The sequence below is a fragment of the Notolabrus celidotus genome, chromosome 22 (assembly GCF_009762535.1).
Source record: "Notolabrus celidotus isolate fNotCel1 chromosome 22, fNotCel1.pri, whole genome shotgun sequence".
Lineage (NCBI taxonomy): Eukaryota > Metazoa > Chordata > Actinopteri > Labriformes > Labridae > Notolabrus > Notolabrus celidotus.
Genome location: NC_048293.1, coordinates 2,882,371 through 2,906,887, shown reverse-complemented (window position 1 = coordinate 2,906,887; position 24,517 = coordinate 2,882,371). Strand labels below are relative to the sequence as shown.

The 24,517-nt window shown below is 40.2% G+C and overlaps 2 protein-coding genes across 3 annotated transcripts in view; one reads left to right on the top strand and one right to left on the bottom strand.

The window, feature by feature from the left end:
• Positions 1-13,837, bottom strand: part of smc6 (structural maintenance of chromosomes 6) — an 18,206-nt gene extending 4,369 nt beyond the window's left edge. Inside the window, 13 exon segments of the mRNA XM_034675402.1 lie at positions 1,389-1,493; positions 1,495-1,527; positions 1,692-1,862; positions 1,943-2,023; positions 2,215-2,388; positions 4,917-5,012; positions 5,244-5,365; positions 5,743-5,829; positions 9,574-9,702; positions 10,510-10,604; positions 10,719-10,812; positions 11,420-11,531; positions 13,480-13,837. Of these exon segments, the coding sequence (XP_034531293.1) occupies positions 1,389-1,493; positions 1,495-1,527; positions 1,692-1,862; positions 1,943-2,023; positions 2,215-2,388; positions 4,917-5,012; positions 5,244-5,365; positions 5,743-5,829; positions 9,574-9,702; positions 10,510-10,604; positions 10,719-10,812; positions 11,420-11,531; positions 13,480-13,482 (1,302 nt within the window). The 5' untranslated portion in view covers positions 13,483-13,837.
• On the top strand, positions 13,685-24,517 carry LOC117806104 (tudor domain-containing protein 6). 2 transcript variants are annotated; one of them, XM_034674789.1, is made up of 4 exons: positions 13,685-13,926; positions 18,907-24,017; positions 24,133-24,189; positions 24,391-24,517. In XM_034674789.1, the coding sequence occupies exons 2-3, from the start codon at positions 18,932-18,934 to the stop codon at positions 24,153-24,155; spliced, it is 5,109 nt and encodes a 1,702-aa protein (XP_034530680.1). In that variant the 5' UTR covers positions 13,685-13,926; positions 18,907-18,931; the 3' UTR covers positions 24,156-24,189; positions 24,391-24,517. The 2 variants fall into 2 exon arrangements, with proteins under 2 accessions (XP_034530680.1, XP_034530681.1); XM_034674790.1 differs by having other exon boundaries at positions 13,920-14,119.

Here is a 24,517-nt window from a genome sequence, read left to right as displayed (position 1 = left end):
TACCTGGGCTAAGGTGAAAAAGGACTGGATTGTTGCTCAGTGGTCCAAAGTCCTCTCTTCAGATGAAAATTAGCATTTCATTTGGAAATCAAGGTCTCAGTCTGGAGGAAGAGGGGAGAGGCACAGAATCCATGTTACTTGAAGTCCAGTGTGAAGTTTCCACAGTCAGTGATGGTTTGGGGTGCCATGTGATCTGCTGGTGTTGGTCCACTGTGTTTTCTGAAGTCCACATTCAACGCAGCCATCTATCAGGACATTTAAAAGCATTTCATGCTTCCTTCTGCAGACAAGCTTTATGGAGATGCTGATTTCATTTTCCAGCAGGACTTGGCACCTGCCCTCATTGCCAAAAGTACCAAAAGCTGGTTCAGTGACGATGGTATTACTGTGCTTGATTGGCCAGCAAACTTGCCTGACCCGAACCCCATAGAGGATCTATGGCAGGGACGTCAAACTCATTTCAGTTCAGGGGCCACATACAGCCCAAGTTGATCTGAAGTGGGCCGGACCAGTAAAATCACAACATAATAACCTATAAATAACGACAACTCAAAATTTTCCCTTTGTTTTAGTGCAAAAAGGTACAAGTACATTCTGAAAATGTTCACATTTAATGAACTATCTTTCTACAAAAGCAGCTGTTGAATTATGCAAACAGCAAGTAATCTATTTTCTCACTTTGAGAAAAAAAGTCTCGGTAAAAAAAAAGCGCTGTTCAGGTGCGCTCCCTCAGCGCTATGATTTTATGTGACCCCCAGAGGACAAATTTGAAATAGTAGTTACTTTTATTGAAAAATTGCAGTTAATGTCTTCTCTGTTATTTTTTCACTTTGCAAAGTCGTTCCGTGATTGGAACCTCTGGCAGGCCGGTTTTGGCCCGCGGGCCGCATGTTTGACACCCCTGATCTGTCAAGAGGAAGATGAGAGACACCAGACCCAACAATGCAGATGACCTAAAGGCCACTATCAAAGCAACCTGGGCTTCCATTACACCTCATCAGTGCTACAGGCTGATTGCCTCCATGCCAAACCGCATTGATGCAGTAATTCATGATAAGGGAAGCCCAACCAAGTATTGAGTGCATAGAAATGAAAATACTTTTCCGAAGCCTGACATTTCTATTTAAAATGCCATTTTTTCATTGATCTTATGTGATATTCTAATTTTATGAGACACTCAAATTTGGTTTTCATGATCTGTAAGCCATAATCATCAAAATAACAAGGAATAAAGGCTTGAAATATGTCACACTATGTGTAATGAATCAATGTAATATATGAGTTTCACTTTCTGACTTCAGTGACAAAAAATATTGAACTTTTTCACGATATTCTAATTTTTTGAGCTGCACCTGTACACAGTACAAATAAAGTGCTGCTCTTTTGACCTGTAACTCTTCTTCTTTTTGGGCAAGGTCCATTTTCATAGCTCAGATGTTGTCTAAATGAGCCTTCAGTTGGTTCTCTAAATGCTGAAGGTTAGGCTCATGTTTTTGCACACTTGATCTCCAGCTTCTCTCGCTCATTCTTTATGTAAACAAATTTTTCTTTCACTTCTTCTTTTAAGAAAGCTGTCACTTTAAAGCAAACCCCAGTAAAAAAAAAAAAAAAGTTCCAATCAGAAGCATTGTTTGGCTTCTGTATCTATTATAAGCCTCTAAAATCAGTGATACAGCAAAACTCCAAAGCACCTTTAAAGGCTCTGTGTCTTCAGGAAGCTGATCAATCTGATTCTTCATAGAAAAGTACTCTGACTCCTTGTCCTCTAACCTTTTTCACCACTTGTCCTGCTCCATTATTGCTACATAAACAGCCAGCTTCTCTGCCTGCATCTTCTGACGGTTCTCTTGGGCAACTTTCTCCTGCAGAAGAACTTGAGGACATTAGACTGACAATAACTTTGGTGGGATTTATGCATGTTTTAAAGCAAAGGCTGAATCACCAAGGAGCTGATGTCATCAATTTGCTCGTCCCTGGCAGACTCCAGCTCGATTATTGTTGCTCTGATTTGATTCACAGAAGCCTGCATAGGAGAAAAAAAAAATCATTTGTGATTTAACCTTTAAAAACTCTAGATGGATCACACACTTTTCAGCAGTGACCTTCCTTCCTCACAGAAAGCATACAGAAAGTTGCAAGAATAACAGGGGATATAAATGTATCACTGCTGAAAGGGGTTCGGGTGCACATCCTGCAAGAGTGCGGTTCACTGACCAGAGTCCTCTTCAGGGTCATGATGGAGCTGTTCAGTGTGTTCTCCATGCTCAAGATGTTGTCACACACACAGGTTGCTTGGAGCTGAAACGTGGACAGCTGAGCCTGCTGATTCTCCAGCTCTGACTCCAACACACTGTGACGGTCAGGATACATTTTTATCTCAAACAGAAACTCCACACAAGCGACAGAAAACAGAATCACATAACAGACTTCTTCTTATATCTCATAAATCCAACTCACTCATGTTTCCACTGGAAGAAAAAGATACCTTAAGTTAGATTTTTTTCACTGGAAGTTGAGTTAATTAAACGAATAAACAGCAAACTTTGCACAGTATGAAATGTTCATACCATGCAGTGTTTGTTTTTCATTTAGAGGAATGGTTTTCTTGTTTGCAGTCATTAACAGAGTTAGATGAGAAGTCTGATACCAGTCTTATGACTGTGTGCTTAACAGCAGCTGCTACGGTGTCTGATCTGCTTAGCTTAGCTTAGCTTAGCATAAAGACAGGAGACGGGGAAACAAATATTAGTCAATTGTCATCAGCGGTGCTTGTAGGTGGATTTGTAACTCTGTCTCTTAATCTGAATCCACATCAATGCCATTTGATGCTCACTCAGTTCAGCAGCATGTTGCACGGATGCAGCATTTTGAAATGGAAAGCACAGAAGACAACGCACTGTTAAAATTATTGATAATATTATGCAATATGTTATAACTTAAGGGAATATTATTAGGGAAATACACCTGGCTGTTCCTGCAGAGAGTTAAATGAGAAGATTAATACCAATACCATGTCTGTATGTCTGATTCACTACCTAGGCATTAGCTTTGCGTAGCACAGGAGTGGAAACTGAGGCAAACAGCTATATAGCTAAATAGTTGATATTTAAAGACTACTGTAACTTGTGTATCATTGAGCTTCAGAAGTCCTGTGAATTCTCTTCCTTAAGACTGTTGCATGAACTGAAAAGAAGAGACAAGAATCTTGTCTTCAAATCCAAGTCGCCTCAAACTCCTGTTGGAGCTGGAATTTTCCCTCCCTGAAACTATGAATAAATATGTATTTGGCTTGAACTTCCTTCCTTCTTTTTATCAACATTTTTCAGAGCTTATGTTGTGTATATAGTAAATACCTTAAAGGTGACATATCACGCTTTTTTCATCAATATATATTGGTCTAAGAGGTCCCCAAAACATGTCTTTAAAGTTTATGCTCAAAAAAACACTTTGAAATCAGATTTTGGTCTGCCTGAAAATCCCTCTTCTTCAGTCCTCCTCAGAACACTCTGTTTTCTCTCTGACCACGCCCCCTCAGGAAGTGGATGTGCCTCGGCTCTCCAGCACGTTGATCTAATGTTTACATGTTGGCTGAATATACACGGCTGCTCAGAGATCGCGTTACTTCAACCCTCTGAATCTGATCCAGGATCTGATCCTGACGGAGAGGCGCCTGCAGCAGGACCTTTCTGAAGGATTGGTCACAGATTTAGTGTTTCTTGTTGTTTTATTTATCAGTATGTAGACATGTGTCTTGGTACACAGCTACGAACATGTAGCTATGTGGCTATGCTAACTAGTGCTAGCACTTATCCATGATAAATGAAAATCATCCATTAGATCTTCAAATCTGCAGACGTGGGGAGTAAAACCGACCTCTGCCAGAAAGGCAGCAGGACCTTTTCTGAAGGATTGGTCACAGATTCTGTGTTTCTTGTTGTTTTATTTGTCAGTATATCGACGAGTGTCTTGGTACACAGCTACAGCTACAGCTATGAACATGTAGCTATGTGGCTATGCTAATTAGCGCTAGCAAGAAACACAGAATCTGTGACCAATCCTTCAGAAAGGTCCTGCTGCCTTTCTGGCAGAGGTCGGTTTTACTCCCCACGTCTGCAGATTTGAAGATCTAGTGGATGATTTTTATTTATCATGGATAAGTGCTAGCGCTAGTTAGCATAGCCACATAGCTACATGTTCGTAGCTGTGTACCAAGACACACGTCGACATACTGATAAATAAAACAACAAGAAACACTAAATCTGTGACCAATCCTTCAGAAAGGTCCTGCTGCAGGCGCCTCTCCGTCAGGATCAGATCCTGGATCAGATTCAGAGGGTTGAAGTAACGTGATCTCTGAGCAGCCGTGTATATTCAGCCAACATGTAAACATTAGATCAACGTGCTGGAGAGCCGAGGCACATCCACTTCCTGAGGGGGCGTGGTCAGAGAGAAAACAGAGTGTTCTGAGGAGGACTGAAGAAGAGGGTTTTTCAGGCAGACCAAAATCTGATTTCAAAGTGTTTTTTTGAGCATAAACTTTAAAGACATGTTTTGGGGGACCTCTTAGACCAATATATATTGATGAAAAAAGCGTGATATGTCACCTTTAAGACCTGAATGCCCGGAAATTGTCAAAAATATGCAGGCGTTCATGTGTGAAAGGGGTTAGGTAAGACATTTCAGGGTGCAGAAAAACACATTCTCAAGTTGGAGGTCTTTTTGAGGATAACATCTAAAGGCTCAAGTTTCAAATTAGAAGTTTTTTCTACGAAGGACTTCTACTGTGCATGTCACAATACGCTGCCCTTACAGGATGTAGTGGCAGTCGGTTTATATGCTGGTAAGGGTCTGAAGGGCGCCAACATTTATAAATAGGCTTTTGTGTATTTAACAGAACAGGGACACTTATGACTCACCTGACAGAGCTGAAGGTTGCTCTGATGTTTGCGGTTGTTCTCCTCCTTTTATATATCCTCCTTCAACTGCTGTACAAACTTCTCCTTCTCTCTGACCTGAGGAGTGATTAAAAAAAACACATCTTGAGGAGCTGCATGCAAGCTATTGCAAATACAGACCCAAAAGAAATGCAACTGTGTGTTATTTTACATTTCTTTGGCTACGTTTCTTCTTTCTCTTTTTCCCTCCTTAACATCTTTTAAAATCCCTTCTGAATTATAAATAAAGGAGAAGAACTCTAACAAAATGTGAGCTTTTTTCTGTTTCATAAAAGAGATAACTCTTACGAAACACCGCACCATTGCTTTCTTCAGCTTCTCCAGATCGGCCTTCATTTCACTGAAGGATGGCAAGTTTTCATACCTCTCTTTCTTCTGCAGAAAGACCTGCTTTAGGTCTTTCAAACACTGGACACAAATAATGTGAGAGAGATTATACGAATAGATTTGGCAAAAGATTACACTGTACATGTGAAAACATTCTTTAACAAACAGATACGCAGCATGTGAGAGTGAAAGTCATAATATGCAGTAAGGGGAAGAAGAGTGCTTTAGAACAGGGAGGACTGTGTGTACCCAAAAACAACAAACAGAGTGCTTCAACTTTGAGCTTATAAAACCCCACTGTGCTTACTGAAAAATAAACACCATGCAGCAAATAAATATTACCATTTTAAAGTTTTATCAAAAAGTCTTTCCGGCAAACTGACAAAAAAACCTGACACATCTGTAAATGACTTTACCCTAACTTAATAAGATAAGGTGGCTGTGAGTGCTAGGAGCAGTACCTCCTGTTCTTCAACCTGCTGTCGTGTGATGGATTGAGTTTGCTTGACGTGGATGTAATCCATCTTCATCTGTTCCAGCAGAGTTGCTTTCATGAAGAACGACGAAGGCTGAAAGAAAAAGAAGCTAAAAACATCAGCTGATAGACCACACATTTAAAATCAGCCTCTAAACATACAGTATCTCACATAAGTGAGTACACCCCTCACATTTCTTCTAAAGATGAAGCACAAGAAACCCCCAAACAATTTGCTAAAGGCAAGTCGACTAAGGACATGGATTACTGGAATCATGTCTTGTGGTCTGATGAGACCAAGATAAACGTATTTGGTTCAGATGGTGTCAAGCGTGTGTGGCGGGAGTGTCATGGTCTGGGGCTGCCTGGGTGCTGCCGGCACTGGGAAGCCACAGTTCATTGAGGGAACCATGAATGCCAACATGTACTGTGACATACTGAAGCAGAGCATGATCCCCTCCCTTCAGAAACTGGGCCACAGGGCAGTACTCCAACATGATAACGACCACAAACACACCTCCAAGACGGCCCCTGCCTTGCTAAAGAAGCTGAGGGTGAAGGTGATGGAGTGGCCAAGCATGTGTCCAGACCTAAACCCTATTGAGCATTAGTGGGGCATCCTCAAACGGAAGGTGGAGGAGCACAAGGTCTCTAACATCCACCAGCTCTGTGATGTCGTCATGGAGGAGTGGAAGAGGACTCCAGTGGCAACCTGTGAAGCTCTGGTGAACTCCATGCCCAAGAGGGTTAAGGCAGTCCAAGAAAATAAAGGTGGCAACAGAAAATATTGACACTTTGGGCCCAATTTGGACATTTTCACTTAGGGGTGTACTCACTTTTGTTGCCGGTGGTTTAGACATTAATGGCTGTGTTGAGTTATTTTGAGGGGACAGTAAATTTACACTGACTACTTTACATTATATCAAAGTGTCATCTCTTCAGTGTTGTCCCATGAAAAGATATAATTAAATATGTGCAGAAATGTGAGGGGTGTACTCACTTTTGTGAGATACTGTACATGTGAAGTCTTGCAAAAAAAATGAAAGCTCATACATAACTTATTCTTTTCTGATTCACTTTTTGAATCCAGGAACTGATTACTGATTTCTTGGCTGAGAATGGACATTGGGTTGTCCAGCTGGGAATCAATAAACAAGTGCATTTCTTGCCTGTACTTGATTATGGCGATGTTGTGTATATGTGTGCTTCATCCAGCTGCCTACAGACCCTGGTTCCCATCTACCACTGTGCTCTGAGGTTTATCACTGGTTGTAGCCGCCTCACCCACCACTGCGAACTGTTCGCTACAGCTGGTATGCCTTCCTTAAATGTAAGGAGATATACACACTGGATGACTCTGGTTTATGAGGCTCTTCTTGGCTTGGCTCCTACTTATTTATGCACTTTTCTTCAGAGAACTGGAAGCTGTTATGCCCTACGATCAAATGACATTTTGTATTATTCTACTCCTCGTGTTCGAACTGAAACAGGGAAAAAAGCCTTCAGTTCCTCTGCCCCCTCTGCTGGGAATGCCCTCCAATCTGAACTGAAACTGTCAGCATTTGTTTCATTGGAAGCTTTCCGCTCTATCTTAAGAAAACAACAACGGAAACCTTCAAGCAGTGCCTGTGTTCTTAAATTGTTACTGTAAAATAACTTCTGCACTTTATTTTATCAAAGTGCTTGTATTTTACACTACCGTTCAAAAGTTTGGGGTCACTTAGAAATGTCCTTATTTTTGAAAGAAAAGCACAGTTTTTTTCAATAAGAATAACATTAAATTAATCAGAAATACACTCTATACATTGTTAATGCAGTAAATGACTATTCTAGCTGCAAACATCTGGTTTTTAATGGAATATCTACATAGGTGTATAGAGGCTCATTTCCAGCAACCATCACTCCAGTGTTCTAATGGTACATTGTGTTTGCTAATCGCTTTAGAAAGCTAATGGATGATTAGAAACATCTTGAAAACCCTTATGCAGTTATGTTAGCACAGCTGAAAACGGTTTTGCTGGTTGGAGAAGCTGTAAAACTGGCCTTTCTTTGAGCTAGTTGAGTATCTGGAGCATCACATTTGTGGGTTCGATTATACTCTCAGAATGGCCAGAAAAAGAGAACTTTCATATGAAACTCCACAGTCTATTCTTGTTCTTAGAAATGAAGGCTATTCCATGCGAGAAATTTCCAAGAAACTGAAGATTTCCTACAACGATGTGTACTACTCCCTTCAGAGAACAGCACAAACAGGCTCTAACCAGAGTAGAAAGAGAAGTGGGAGGCCGCGGTGCACAACTGAACAAGAAGACAAGTACAGTAGAGTCTCTAGTTTGAGAAATAGACGCCTCACAGGTTCTGAACTGGCAGCTTCATTAAATGGTACCCGCAAAACGCCAGTGTCAACGTCTACAGTGAAGAGGAGACTCCGGGATGCTGGCCTTCTAGGCAGAGTGGCAAAGAAAAGACCATATCTGAGACTGGCCAATAAAAGGAAAAGATTAATATGGGCAAAAGAACACAGACATTGGACAGAGGAAGATTGGAAAAAAGTGTTATGGACAGACGAATCAAAGTTTCAGGTGTTTGGATCACACAGAAGAACATTAGTGAGATACAGAACACGTGAAAAGATGCTAGAAGAGTGCCTGACGCCATCTGTTAAGCATGGTAGAGGTAATGTGATGGTCTGGGGCTGCTTTGGTGCAGGTAAAGTGGAAGATTTGTACAAGATAAAAGGGATTTTGAATAATGAAGGCTATCACTCAATTTTGCAATGCCATGCCATAACCTGTGGACAGCGCTTGATTGGAGCCAATTTCCTCCTACAACAGGACAATGACCCAAAGCACACTTTCAGATTATGCAAGAACTATTTAGGGAAGAAGCAGGCAGCTGGTATTCTGTCTTTAATGGAGTGTACAGCGCAGTCACCAGATCTCAACCCCATTGAGCTGTTGTGGGAGCAGCTTGACCGTATGGTACGCAAGAAGTGTCCATCAAGCCAATCCAACTTGTGGGAGGTGCTTCAGGAAGCGTGGGGTGACATTTCTTCAGATTCCCTCAACAAATAAACAGCTAGAATGCCAAAGGTCTGCAATGCTGGAATTGCTGCAAAGGGAGCATTCTTTGATGAAAGCAAAGTTTGAAGGACAAAATTATTATTCCAAAAAAAAATCATTATTTCTAACATTCTCAATGTCTTGACTATATTTTCTATTCATTTTGTAACTCATTTGATAAATAAAAGTGTGAGTTTTCATGAAAAACACAAAATTGTCTGACCCTAAACTTTTGAACAGTAGTGTATATTCTGATGTTTGTTGTCGTTGTTATCTGTCTGTTTTGTTTACTATGACATGTGTTGCTGCATCTCTTGGCCAGGTCACCCTTGTGAAAGAGGTCTCGATCTCAATGGGTCTTTTATCTAGTTAAATAAAGGTTACAATAAAAATAAAAATAAAAATAAAAATTTGTGAGGCTTTTGAAAATAATGATTTTGTGTTGAGGAGGCTGAGTTGACAAAAAACATTAGTATTTATTATAATGATTATAAAATAATCAGATTATTTTAGCCTGTACATATTAGTCATGCCTATTTGTTGTTCTTTTGTATTTATAGCTGATGTTATTGTTATTACATTTTTTATTTTTTATTTTGTATGTCTTATTCTTATGCCTTGTACAAAGAGAGCACAGTTTACCTAAGTCAAATTCCTTGTGTGTTCAAGCATACCTGGCCATAAAGCTGATTCTGATTCTGATTCTGATTCTGAGTATTTGCTACAGTTCAAAAATAAATGCACAAAAGACAACCTTTACCAAGTTTGATAGCAAATACCAGGATGTTGAAGTGGTCCAAGATGGCCGTCAACTCCTCCTTTTTATTGGAGATGAGTTGTCCTAAAATACAAGACAGAAAACAACATTTAGGCACAAAATAAAGTAGACAGGCATTTATCACATGTATTTTATTTAGTAGACAAATATATTACCTGATTTAACTTGAAAACAATTACTAAACTGTGTAAAAAATGATTCTGTTGCCAAATCAAAACAAAAGTAGGAACACAACCAATGTTTGGAGCATGATCACACCTGACAAGTTCTTCATCTAACTAACACAGATCAAGCTGCTGCTTAAACCTCTTCCTCTTCTTCCCTATTTAAGGTTCAGCTCAAGTTCCTTTAACTCACAAAATAACTCAGTGACATTTTTACACATTACACCAAGTGTGGTGTGTCTTATATTTACATTAGCTCAGAGCAGCCATAGTCTCATGCAAGTTTATAGAGGAACATTCCTGACTGAGAGTAAAGTATGTACTCAGCTCGGACAGAGGAGAGCTTTGTCGTCACTCCTCAGTGTGTCTGACATTCAGAGAAGGTTTAATAAGAAATCTGTAACTGTAGAAAGTCACATGATAAAGTGCAATTTTAAAGAAGGGCAGGTTGACTTATATGACTGAAAAAAGAAAAGTGATTGTAGAATTGAGATATGTGGATATATATTTTCATAAAAGTAAATTCTCACTAGATGTGTTAATGACATCCTATTATCAGGTTGATTTTTGTTCTTGTTTCTTTGTTTTTGTTTTTACTTCATATGTATTTTGTTTTATTAAAAAAAGAAAGAAAATGTCATGTTTTTAAGATGTATTGAAACGTGTTATAATGAATGATATCTCAATAAAAAGAGAATTACAAAAAAAGAAAGTCACATGATTTGCTCTTCAGTTTCTCTTCTGCAAGAAATTCAATGCTTGATAGAGATGCAGTTGCCATATAGGTTCTTTTCATAAGAATCTGGTCCTCTGTTTCTTAGATTGATGGTTATATCTGCAGCACTAGAGAGCAGACTCTACTGTGATCACACTTGATTCATTATTACAGCTATAATGCTCACTGTTTTGTCTCTGGGGAAAGTTTACATGGGTGCTGCATTATGTACTATGACTCACTTTTCATCAGTCTTCACAAAAACCTTGATCGACGCTCCTCTGTTTGTGATGTTGGCCCGGACGATCAGAGCAGTCAGGATCGTACTGTTCCTACCTGAGAATGAAATCTGTAAACAACACAGACGAAGAGATTAGATCATTTAGTCTAACTTAAAATAATCAAAGTAGAAGTTAGGTAGGTAGGTAGGTAGGTAGGTAGGTAGGTAGGTAGGTAGGTAGGCAGGCAGGCAGGCAGGCAGGCAGGTAGGTAGGTAGGTAGGTAGTTAGGTAGGTAGGTAGGTAGGTAGGTAGGTAGGTAGGTATCTGTGTATCTGTGTATCTGTGTATCTGTGTATCTGTGTATCTACCTTCCTTCCTGGCCTATCTGTCTAGTAGTCTGTCTACTCTTAAGTCTATCTATCCACCTCCCTTACTGACTGTCTGTCTGTCTTCTCTACCAACCTTCTTATTTTGTATCAGTCTGCCCATCTAAACACCTGTTATCCCACCTATCTACCATCTGTCTGTCTGCCTATGTGTAGGCATACCTGCCCACCTAACTGTCTTTCTTCCTGATTGTATGTCAATTGAACTTCCTTTATTGCTGTCTGTCTTTCTTCCTCGCTGTCTGTCTGAAAACCTACATACCTTGCTTACTGACATCTGGGTCTGTTTGCATGACAATCTAACTGTCTGTCTGTCTGTCCTTCTACACCTCTTACTTCCATTGTTACCAACAATGAAATTCACATGGGGCCCAAGCTGGAATGGACCATGGAAATGGTGACACATGAAATTCTTCAGAGTGATGCTTTCTATGAGTCCAATATCTCCCTAGAAATACATGCAGATAAGCATGCTTATCAGCGGCTCTCGGTAGCTGTCGCATCCCTGATCACTTCAATTTTCCTCTTACTCATTTTGAAACAAGTCACTGGAAATACAAATGAAGGAACCACGTACAGGACTAATATCAGTACTTCAAGATCACATTTCTGCACTATTAGAAAGACTTTTAGTTTTAAGGCCACTTTGTGGATCTTAGGACAGGTTTGCCTCTATAAAAAATAGTAAAGTATAGTGTAACAGTGTTGCAATTTTCACTTGTTCTGTTTGAAGGGCTGCACATTTAAGGGATTAATGATATAAGTTAAGACTATTATTATACTGTCTTTTTGGTATCTTTCAATATTTGCATGCATGGTGTCAAAAGTGACAAAATAAAAGACTTAATACAATCTTGATTCAGTTTGCCTGTCTCACAAACTGCGATTTGCTATTTTGAGATACATGAATGTGATGTCAGACCCACAGCAGAGCAGGGGCGTCGCCAGGAATTCTGGGCCCCCTGAAAAGATATCTCAGTGGGCCCCATCACCACAGACAACCAACCCTACAAAATATGGAGCGACGCCTGCGAGCTAGTTCAGGCAGACAACTCGAGCTGCAATGCCATTCACGTCACATGTCCCACTCTCATATCCATCATCCAATCCTGCCCTCTGCCTCTCAAATTGGCGGTCTATTTAAACTGGGAAAAAATCTCCCATCTCTCCCTCTGCCTGTCAACGCCTCTGCTGCTGCATGCCATTGCTGATATTTTCTTCTTCCCCGCCGCCTCCCCAGCTTCCACCTGCAGGCTCCGGGGGTGTTTAGTATGTTTTGCTCATCACTCCTAAAAGTCTGCATGTAAACTTATCTGCAGGAGTGATGAGGCCGGAGCCTGGGCGCCAAACATGAATATGTATTTGCTGCTACAATAAACAATTTAAACGTGAGTTGTCTGACTGAAATAACATTGCTGCTATAATACTGGTTTATTTGCATTAAACAAAAATATATGCTTATAACTGTCCTGGTTAACTGACTAAAATCTAAGCTACATATCAATATTATTATTTTTTACAATTTCTCCAAATGTAACTGCACAGTATTGACCTTTAGACTGTCCACCTCTTTAAACAAGATTATTTGAAGCCAAGTGACTTGTTGAATAACAACAAGGGAGCATTATTTGATATAATCTGACCTCAAGAAGTCAAATAAAACTCTAAAAACCTACAGTTCACTTTCAATCAGATTCAGGCACACTTGATGCTATGAAAATATGGGAATTCCCCACTTTAGGCATGGGACGCGCATCTCACGGAGCCAGAAAGAAATTCCAGGAAGGAATTCTGAATGTATGTTTATTTATTCAGACAATTTTAGTGTTCTTATTGCAGCTATAACAAAACAAAACAAAAGTGTAGTAGAAAACACATTTTATTTCAGGCGCATGAAGGGCCCCCCTCCCCACTTGGGCCCTAGGTAGTCAGTCCTACTTGTCCCCCCACTATGACGCCCCTGCAGCAGAGTGATGTTTAAAGACTTTGAGAAGCTTTTAAAAAAGTATTTTAAAAAGGGGGCAAAGCGTGGTACATATGCCTGTTCAAGTGTAGAAGCATCAGCATAAAACTAGAAGCCATACAACAGCATCAGCAGCAGATATTTATTAACACAGCTTTTCAAAGTTTGTTGTGCCTCTTAAACCTACTGAAAGACATTTGAAGCGTGCATTTTAACTTTACATGTCAACAAATCACTGTTCTCAGTCAAAAGTTGCAATGTCATTGTCTTCAGAAACAACAAGATATTTTTTTACAACTTTGCAACATTAAAGAAACCTTCTGAGGCCTTTAAAAGACCACACACCAAAGTCCAGTACAGTCCCTTCTTGACTCACAGTCACTGCACATCAACAGGTGTACTGAAAATACTACATGTTTCAAATGTCTCCTACCATAGTATGAGGTGCCAGCGTGTTTCTGCAGCCTGTAAAATGTGTAAAAAGTGACAGATGAAGCCGTTCTAAAATGTCCTGGTGACACTCAGATGAGCTCAGCGTGACAATTGGAGGTATCGCTCACGTCACAGAGCGTGCTGCGTCATCCAGTACCTGTAATTTACGTCGGTTTACGTCAAAAATGAGGACCAAATCTCACGTTTTTTGGAATAAAAAATTAAAACGGCGGCTTTCAAAATGTGCTGACTTTTTAAATGACAACAAAATATTTTACTTATTGTATTACCACTAAGAAGATTTCTGAGCGATAAGAGTTTTTTTGTTAGTTTTTAATCTCCCTGAGAAATTAACGCGCAATCAAAGGCTTTAAAGCAGCTGTGTGAGGCCCCGCCCCCTCCTCTGACACTGAACCTCGATCCGGATCAGGCGCTTCACTCAGACACGGTATGAAAATCTACTTTCAATGTAACATACTATAAGTCAGTGGTGGTTTCTGTAAAGAGATTTGAAAAAGATGCTCGAGATGGAAATTTGGCCTGAAACTCTTTGAAAGCAACATCTGAGGGGTAACTTCAGGGTAACTTCAGGGTTAACTCTGGATTTTCAGGACTACGAAGGTGGTTCCCGTTTTACCAGGGTAGGTAACCATGGTTACTCATGCTGAACTCCTAACCTGCTCCGGAGCAGGTGATGCTCAGGATCAGAGATCAGTTTGGAGAAAACTCCGCCCACTGACCAATCAGCTCACTCGATCACAGAGCTCTGTGAGCTGATCGCGAGGGGAGGGGGGGAGAAGAGACGGGCAGTGAATTTGGTCATTTTTCTCCAAAGATTCTTTAATCATATTCGTAAGAGGAGTCAGTAATGTCCCTGAGAAGGCCTTAAGATCCTCTATTGGTAATCCGTCTGGTCCCGGTGCTTTATTATTCTGTAGGGGGTTAACAGCCTGGAGGACCTCCCTCTCCGAGATATAAGCATCAAGCTTTTCTCCATCATGATGTTTTCATTCTGGGAGAGGGATCCCGTCTAGAAATGTTTTCGCTGCAGCATTATCCTTTTCATGTTCTGTTTTATTTTTATATTATTTTATTTTTATTTATGATTTATATTTTCATAAAATTGCTTAAATTCTGTATTTGGCATTGACATGACGTGCATATTTTTGTGTCCGAATTTTCTTTTAAAATAACTAGTTATTTTTAAGACATACATCAGTTGATACTATAAAACCTGCTTATTTTAAATACAATTTCAGTACATTCAAATATTGAGAATTATTTTATTTTGAAGTATCTCAAACCCTGAAAATGTCAGGTGGCGCAACTGTCCGAGCAAGTGAACTGACTTAAAACACTATAAATATATATATATATATATTTGAATAATAATAAATTTAAATTAAAACACCAAGGCATGATTTTACATAAGAACTTTGAAATAAACATAATTTTATAAATATCAATAGTTTAAAGGCACCTTAGGTTATTTAAAAATTTTGTCCAGCAATTTGCATGTTCTCAAATGTCAGGGTGGCACCACTGTACTCATGGAGCTTTTATTTTGAAAGTAAGTAGTTATAGTGGACTTCAACATATGAAATCATTCAGAGGACTCTACTAATTGTCATGGCTGAGTTAAAAGGTTTGTAGATGTCTCTTAAATAATAATAGAAAAGCTTTTATCATCTTATAAGTGGATGGTAATACTTTCTGTCAGGTGGTACAACCAACCTAAAACTGTAAAAATTATATTTTATACCTGGCCAAAAGAATGCAAAAATCCTTATATATTGTAAATAAAAATATACTCACAAAATACAAATGTTTAAAGCACTGTAACCACTCTAAGGGATACTTACTAAAACTTTCAGTTAGAAGAAATGATAGGTAAGTACATATATTTTGACAAATATCTGGTTGTGCCACCTGTCATTTTTTGGGTGTTCAAGTTAAGAAAAGGGTAAAAAAAAACAACTATTTAAACACTTAAAAAAGCCGTTTAACGTACAAACCTTGTTAGAACACATTATTCCAGACACAAAAATATGCATTGCGACCATTCTGGAAATACTTTAAAAAAAATTTTTTTTTTTGAGGCTTATTTGTCAACAACCCATTTACAGCTTTTGAATTATTTAGTTGTCTGCCATCCTCAGTTAGTATTGAGGATACACATTTATTAGTATTCTCCCTCTTTATTTGCCAGGCTAAGAGTTTACTTGTTTTGTTTCCATATTCGTAATAGTGATATTTGCTACAAGCCATAGCTGCCTCTTCTTTGTTGGTACACAGATTATTATAAAGGGCTCTTGTTTTTGTCAGGGAATTTAGAAATTCATCATTTTTTGAAGCATGATGGTTCTGTTCCATTTCCCTGATATCAGTCTCCAATTTTGCTAGTTTCTCTCTTTTTTCCTTGGTCTTATGGGCACTGTACGAAAGTATATGACCCCTCATACAGGCCTTGAGGTCTTCCCATATGTGATGATGAGTTTACGTTGGCCTCCAGAAAAATGTATATATTGTTGTTCATATATAAAATAAATTCAGGGTCTTTTAACTTTTAATTTTTAAATCTCCATCTATGGGACTGATGTTGTGAAGAGTTGTTTGTCCAGGTGAATTTTAAGGGGTTGTGATCAGAGAAAGTTGCTGCTAAATAGCTACAGTCTTTTATTGAAGGCATCATGGCTTGTGTTACAAAAAGCATATACATTCTTGAGTATGTATTATGTGTTCCTGAATAGCATGGCGCATGACATTTATTTTTTTTTGATGGATTGTACGCCATACCTCAGTCATGCCTATATCTTCCATACCTTGTTTTAGCACTGTGGCTGCTTTCCATAATGAGGTGGATTTTGGTGAGGAACGATCTAGGGATGGATTTAAAACCAGATTAAAGTCCCCACCCACTATATTTTGACCCTCAACTTTTGCAAGCTTCATTACTAGATTATTAAAAAATAATGGGTCATCGTAGTTGGGTCCATATATATTTACTAACGTTACTCTGTTCATATTCAGTACACAGTCCACAATCAGGTATCTTCCATCTCTATCTTTTTCGACTGAGTTTACTTTAACATTCAAGTTTTTATTAATGAGCAAAGCAACTCCCCTTGCACTTGAGGTGTAGGATGAATACAAAACATTACCAACCCAGTCTCTGCGTAATTTTAGATGTTCTGAGTCTGTGAGGTGGGTCTCTTGAATAAAAGCTATGTCAGCTCCCTGTCTCTTTAGGTATGTTAATATTTTTTCCTCTTTATAGGTGAGTTGATCCCCCTTACATTCCACGAGATACATGTCAGTTGGTCCATACTCTCTGTTCTGTAAATAAAATAAGCAGTAGCGTTAAAGGTGACATATCACGCTTTTTTCATCAATATATATTGGTCTAAGAGGTCCCCAAAACATGTCTTTAAAGTTTATGCTCAAAAAAACACTTTGAAATCAGATTTTGGTCTTCCCAGAAAAACCCTCTTCTTCAGTCCTCCTCAGAACAGTCTGTTTTCTCTCTGACCACGCCCCCTCAGGAAGTGGATGTGCCTCGGCTGTCCAGCACGTTGATCTAATGTTTACATGTTGGCTGAATATACACGGCTGCTCAGAGATTGCGTTACTTCAAACCTCTGAATCTGATCCAGAATCTGATCCTGACGGAGAGGCACCTGCAGCAGGACCTTTCTGAAGGATTGGTCACAGATTTAGTGTTTCTTGTTGTTTTATTTGTCAGTATGTCGACGTGTGTCTTGGTACACAGCTACGAACATGTAGCTATGTGGCTATGCTAACTAGCGCTAGCACTTATCCATGATAAATAAAAATCATCCTCTAGATCTTCAAATCTGCAGGCCTGGGGAGTAAAACGAGACTTCTGCCAGAAAGGCAGCAGGACCTTTCTGAAGGATTGGTCACAGATTCTGTGTTTCTTGTTGTTTTATTTGTCAGTATGTAGACGTGTGTCTTGGTACACAGCTACAGCTACGACATGTAGCTATGTAGCTATGCTAACTAGCGCTAGCACTTATCCATGACAAATAAAAATCATCCACTAGATCTTCAAATCTGCAGACGTGGGGAGTAAAACCGACCTTTGTGTTTATTAAGACAGTCTACAACTAGCATGCCTCCCTCCTAAGCTCCTTGTTAGCACACATTTGTGCAGGTAATGAAAAACGGAGGAGGGATTCAGTATTATTTTATACAGTCTATGGGCTGAACAAGCTCCGAGCTCTGACTCCGTGACAGACCGGATATTGTTGTTACGTAACAAAAAAACTGAAGTCTGAAACGGCTCGTTTCACACACATTTACAGAAAGGTGGAGAAATCAGAACAGGGGCAGAATGGATTTTTTTCATTCTCTTGGGGTTTGTAGACATGCCAGGGACACATATTTCAGGTAGAGAACCATTAAAAAGTCCATTTTGCATGATATGTCAGGTTCTATGTTTAAATCGAATAAGAGTCCATAACAATCCCCAAAATATGAAACTAAAGACCTGCCTCGTAAAACCCCCAAAACAAAACAACATTAGGTAGGTAATTCCCTCAAACACCTGTGGGAACCCCAGCAACTGCAGTAATAAGGACTTAACTTCTGTAACAGTCTAAATATAGACACTTTAATAGCCTGATGTTCAGGGATATGAGTCAGATTTGTCAAGGAAATTATAGTGCAAACTGTGCATGTGACCTTCTATCATTTGTAAACAAAAATAATAAATTGCACTGCTGAGCTTCATAGCCTCTGGTAACTCAGAACAACATACAGTTGTGCTCATAAGTTTACATACCCTGGCAGAATGTATGATTTCTTGGGTAGTTTCTGTTGTCATTCTGATATAAAAAGAGTAATCACAGTTGTTTGATAATAATTTGCTTCACCCAACCACTAACCATGAGTGGAAAAAAAGTTTTTCTATTATCTTTCATATTCTCTGAAAAATGGCCAAAAAAAATCACTAATTCTCCCAGGGTATGTAAACTTCTGAGCACAAGTGTAACATTGGTCAATAAAGCACTGTACAGTCTATGCACAGTTTTGGGCTGCTTATTGAATGAAGCTTGTGTCCACAGAGTCACATTGTGATCATATAACAGAGTGTGAACGATGATCCACAGTCTCTATGGTAGATATTACTCACTTGTCAGCGCTTTCACAACATTTTCAGCTTCAGCTGGAGTGGAGAAAAACTTGAAGGCTTTAATCATATTATTTGCATGTTCAGTTTCAGTTTCAACAAGTGAATTCAGCCATTACCAGTAAAAGCTGCTTCCTGATTTGATCTTACTCCCACCATGGTATGAAGCAGATGGCAAAAGAGCAAGATCACAACCATCCAGAAAAATCATCAAACTTAGTTTTGTTTAGCTCACCTGTTTTACATTGTAACACATGTTTTTGTTCCACTTTGCAGGCATGTTTGACCTCTGAGCATCAAAATGTGTTCAATTCCCGGACTCCCAACTCCAGGATCAGAAGTGTCTGTTCTCGTCACAAGGGTAAATCCGAACTCCAGTTGGGGTCTCGTGGAATTATGGGTCAACATAGGACATGAGAGGAATCCTATTTATGCACAAATGAGAGAGGAAATCCAGATTCCTAAAAGAAAGTTCAATGGGTGTGAAGGAAAACCGGCAGATCTCTGCCTTGTTTGCATCAGTGACACCTGGCACAGAGCTCGGATTGTATCCAGTCAAAGTGAAACTTACAATGTCTTTCTGATCGACCAGGGACAGCTCCATATCACCACAAATGAAGCATTAGCTTGGGGCCAGAGTGACTGTTTTCTCCTTCCTCCAGAAATGAAATCCTGCATACTTGCAAATGTCCTCTCCCTTGAGGATACCTGGTCTGAAAAAGCCTCAAATATTCTGAAGTCTTTGCACGGGAAGTCTTTGAAGGGACTGGTTCAACATGTGCTAATGCCAGAACGGTTCATTCTCCTTGATATACCAACGGTTTCCAAACATATGTCCATGTTAGGGATAGCAAAGAAGGTACCAGCAGATGAGTTTAAATGCCTCGTTCAGGAGCGCCTGTATTTACAAAAAGGAGTGGCTCCTGAAGTTCACCTGAATGTCAGTCTCCAAGCTGGAAAAAATCCCCAGTACTATTACCCAGAACTGTTAACTGAAACTTTTGAAACTGTTAACGTGACAGAGGTATACAGTCCACACAGCATATTTTGCAAAATCAAAATTTTGACCAAGGCAGTAAAGAACATATCAGAGCAGATCCAGCAGCACTATGAAGCAGGTTTGGATTTTGAAGACGCTCAACCACGGACCTGCGGGGATCCATGTGCTGCAAAAGGCAAAAACAGCAGGTGGAATCGCTCTTTGCTGAAGGAAAACATGAAAAGCAATGGCTCTGTAGAAGTCTTGCATGTGGATGAAGGAAAAACTGAGCTTGTCCCAGTTGATGACATTAAACCACTGCATGAAGAATTCCTGAAAATGCCTGTTTTCACATATCCCTGTTCTATGGATGGTGTTGAAAACAATGGGACAGGATGGACTACTGAGCAGACAGATTACTTGAAATCACTGCTGCTAAACCAGACAGTCATGGCAAAGTTGAACAGCCATGATATACTTCAAGATGTATACAATGTCACCCTTCATGCATTTAATGGTGAATGTATAAACAGTAACTTCACGGCAAAAACAGGAATCCTTTCACCCTTAAAAACTGAAGAAGATTCAAAAGTTCCAGCTGTTTTATCATCTCTTTGTTCCCATGGAGATGAACAAAGTGTGGATCTCAGCAAGGACGACGTAAACATTGACGCTTTACAAGAGGAAACTTTACCAAGAACCAAGGACCTTGATGTCAATGGCAGAGCAGCTGATCTTGACACTTCTGATGTTATCTACATCCAAGAGAGCTCAGAGCATGCAGACCCTGTAGTGCCAAGCAACAGCCGTCATCATGCAGGTTTCCATTATGTGATGCAGAATGCTGATGACCCTGACGATGTGTATACTGTAGGGAGAAGTATCAATGTAAAGGTGTCTTGCATTGAGAGTCTACAAAAGTTCTGGTGTCAAACAGCAGACAATAGCGACCTCCTTAAACACCTTATGCAAGACCTGCAAAACCACTACGAATCCAACCACCCTGGGCCTCTTGTTGAGTCCATCTGTGTCGCCCGTAATCCAGACAACAACATGTGGTCCAGAGCAAGGATCATTGCAAGTCATCACTCCCCTGTGGTAGATGTGAGGTTTATAGACTACGGACACACTCGGAAAGTTCCACTCCAAGATGTGCGCCCCATTGACCCAGCTTTCTTGCGTCTACATGCACAAGCCTTTCAGTGTTGCTTATTCAATCTGAAAAATCCCTCTAATCCCACAGCCATCAGTGGGACTGATGCTGCTTTAGAAGAGTTTATGAAGTTCATGGATTGGAGTGCTTTGTCAAATACTGGGTTAAAATGCATTGTCAAAGCTGTAACCTCTGATGAAGATGGTGTGCCTCTTAATGTGGTGGATATTGAAGCATCATCTGAGAGTGCATGCAAGCGTCTTGCTGAGATATTTGCACAGGCTGAGACTCCAGTGCCGATTCCACCAGAAATGCAATCAGATGCATACAATTATTCTACACACAATATTGACGTTGGCGCCAAAGAAGCTGTGCATGTTACCTCTTCAAACAGTGTCAATCACTTATACTGTCAACTCAACAGGAACTCTAGTTTGTTGGACAAAGTGATGGAAAATGTGAAACAACTAATTGGCCAGTCAAAGTGCACAGGTCACCCACTCAGACTGAACAGCATTTGCTTTGCTAAGTATACTGATAATCAGTGGTACAGAGGTCAAGTAGTAGAAATGTCTCCAAAACTCAAAGTCAAGTTAGTGGACTACGGTGATACCCTTGCACTAAATGAATCTGACGTGCGTCCCTTTCCCACTGAAGCAGGTATTGCCAGGTCAGCTCCTGTGCAGGCTGTTCCACTTGGACTCTACAATGTCCCTGCAGAGGTGCCACAGGAAGTCAATCAGTGGTTTGCAGATGAGGCTATTGGCTGTAATTTCACCATTTCAGTAGTGGCAAAAGAAGCAAACGGGAAGCTAATTGTTGAACTGTTTGTAGGATCTCTAAATGTTAATAAGAAAGTCAGAGAGATGATTCACATGACACAACAAAAGGTCGCTAAGGGTCTTATTCAGAAGACTAATCAGCAGCTCTATATCAGTTCTACACACACTGATGTGCCAAATGGGGACTGTCTAGTGGAAGAGCTCATGACCCAAACAGTAATACCAAAGATGGCAGAAGGAGATCAAGCCAATAAAAGCAATGCAATGTGTTGTGGAGATCAGCTGCATGAGTGTTCACAATCCGTGACATATGCAACCCAAGATGACCTTGAAATTACTCTGGATTCACATCTGACTTTGGATGTCATTCTTGAAGCCAGTGAATCTGTGTTGACAGAGACTTTCATACAGGATGGCGACAGCGACTCAAAACTGATAAAACATTCCCCACCTTCATGTCCCGAAGGAAACCTGAACATCTGCATGTACCAGAAGCCAAACATTTCTCCAAACAAGACAGAAGATGTTTATGCTTCCTGCATTGTTGGACCAAATCACTTCTGGTGTCAGTACGCCAACACTGAAGACCTGAACCTGGTGTCCAGGCTTGCTCAGGAGGCAGGGAAGACACAGCAGGACACACTGTTCACCAAGAGTTTGGACCGTGGTAATCCATGCCTTGCTCTTTTTTCCAGTGACAACCAGTGGTACCGCGCTCAGGTACTCCAGAGGACTGAGAGTTCACTTCTTGTTCTGTTTATTGACTATGGAAATGAGTCAGACGTTGACATAAAAAATGTGAGACCCTTGCCACAGACTCTGCTGGATGCAGCTCCTCAGGCCTTTTTCTGCTCTTTGAATGGATTTGACGAGTCCAGGGGCTCCTGGGATGACGATGCTTATGATGACTTCTACACACGATTGGTCGATAAACAACTCAGAGTGACAGTGTTTAATGTGGGCAACCATTCAGGGATAACAGTGCCCAAATTTGCAGTGCAAATACAGTCTGACAATGTGCTTGTTAATGAAGCAATGCAGAAATACTGGAAGACGGCTGCCAAAGAATGTGTCGAGACAGACAACATCCAATTGGAGAACTCGATCCAGGACAGTCAAACTGAGTTCAACCATACACACCTCAGTGTTTCCAAAGGAAGTGTGAATAATGTCACGTACAAGAAGCCAAACATCTCCAAAAACCAAACAGAGGAGGTATATGCTTCATGTATTCCTGAACCTCATTTTTTTTGGTGTCAGTACGCCGACATGGAGGAGGAGCTCCGCAAAATATCACAGCTAGTTCAGAAAGCAGCTCAGGCCCAGCAGAACGATGTGTTGCCCCAGACTCTTGTTCCTGGCAGTCCTTGCCTTGCTCTGTTTCCCAGTGATGGACAGTGGTATCGAGCTCAAGTTCTTCACAGAGTCGATGACGCTTTCCATGTTCTCTTTATTGACTATGGAAATGAGTCTAACACAATGAATGTGAGACCAGTCCCTCAGACTCTGCTGGATATGGCTCCACGGGCCTTATTATGTTCTTTAGATGGATTTGATGTGTCAAAGGGCTCTTGGGATGATGATGTTTCTGAAGACTTCTTCAATCTTCTGGTTGACAAACCACTAAAACTGAGAGTGCTCAACATGAAGAACAATTTGAAAATTCATACTCCACAGTATAATGTAGAAATTGAGTGTGAAGGAGTGCTGGTAAATGCAGCCATGAAGAAATACTGGAAAACATCTTCTGAAGAAAGTGTTTCGAAGAAAAGCCCTCAAACTGAAACTTCACTCCAGAAAAGTCAAACTGAGTCCAACACAACACAGATCACTTTTTCCAAAGAAAATGTGAATGCTGTCATGTACAGAGAGCCGGAAGTTTCCAGAATTAAAGCAGAGATGGTGTACGCCTCTTGTATTGTGGAACCCAGTTACTTTTGGTGTCAGTATGCCAACACAGAGGAACTCAACAAAGTATCTCAGCTTGCTCAGGAAGCAGGACTAAAACAACATGACCTAGAGTTTGCTGACTCCCTTAGTCCTGGCAGTCCATGCCTTGCTCTGTTTTCCAGCGATGAACAGTGGTATAGAGCTCAAGTTATTTGCAAAGAAGCCGATTCATTTCGTGTCAGGTTTATTGACTATGGAAATGAGTCCAACGCTGACTTCAAGAATGTGAGACCACTGCCTCAGACTCTGCTGGATGCAGCTCCTCAGGCCTTTTTGTGCTCTCTGGATGGATTTGAAGTGTCCAGGGGCTCCTGGGATGACAATGTTTATGATGACTTCCACACGCTCTTGGTTGACAAACCACTCAGAGTGACAGTGCTCAGCATGAACAACCAAACAGAGCTTGCTGTTCCTCAGTTTAAAGTTCAAGTTGACTGTGATGGAGTGGTTGTGAAGGAACTGATGGAGAAATATTGGAAAGGACTGAACACGGACCATTCCTCAGCAGAAGCATTCAGGCCAGGTTAGTAGACTACTCTTGTTACTCGTGTTACTTTCTTTGTTGTTGCTAATTTTGATTGAGTTTTAAATGAATCTAAATAATCATGCTTTCTTTATGTCATGTTCTATCTCTGCAGAACAGGATGAAGAGGATTGTTGAGGATTAAAGTCGTTAAATAGCTGCCCAGTGACCGGTAGGACAAATTATTTTTTAATCTTCTGTATCATCTACAAGGTCAATAGAGGGTTTAATACGTTGTGAGAGTTCTCCTGTGATATTAACCTTTAGTAGTAACTTTAAATGGGTGTTAGAAAACTGGTTATGATATGTGCATTAAATTGAATTCAAATTCAATTTAAAATGAATGCTCTCAAGACTGTTTGCTTGTTTTCAGCTCTGGATCCAGATAAATGTCCTCGGAGGGAACCAACAGTCAACACTGCTGTTATGTGAATTGTTTGTTTTGTTAAAAATTTTAATTTTACAAAATACATGAAGTAAAATAAATGAAATGAATCCTA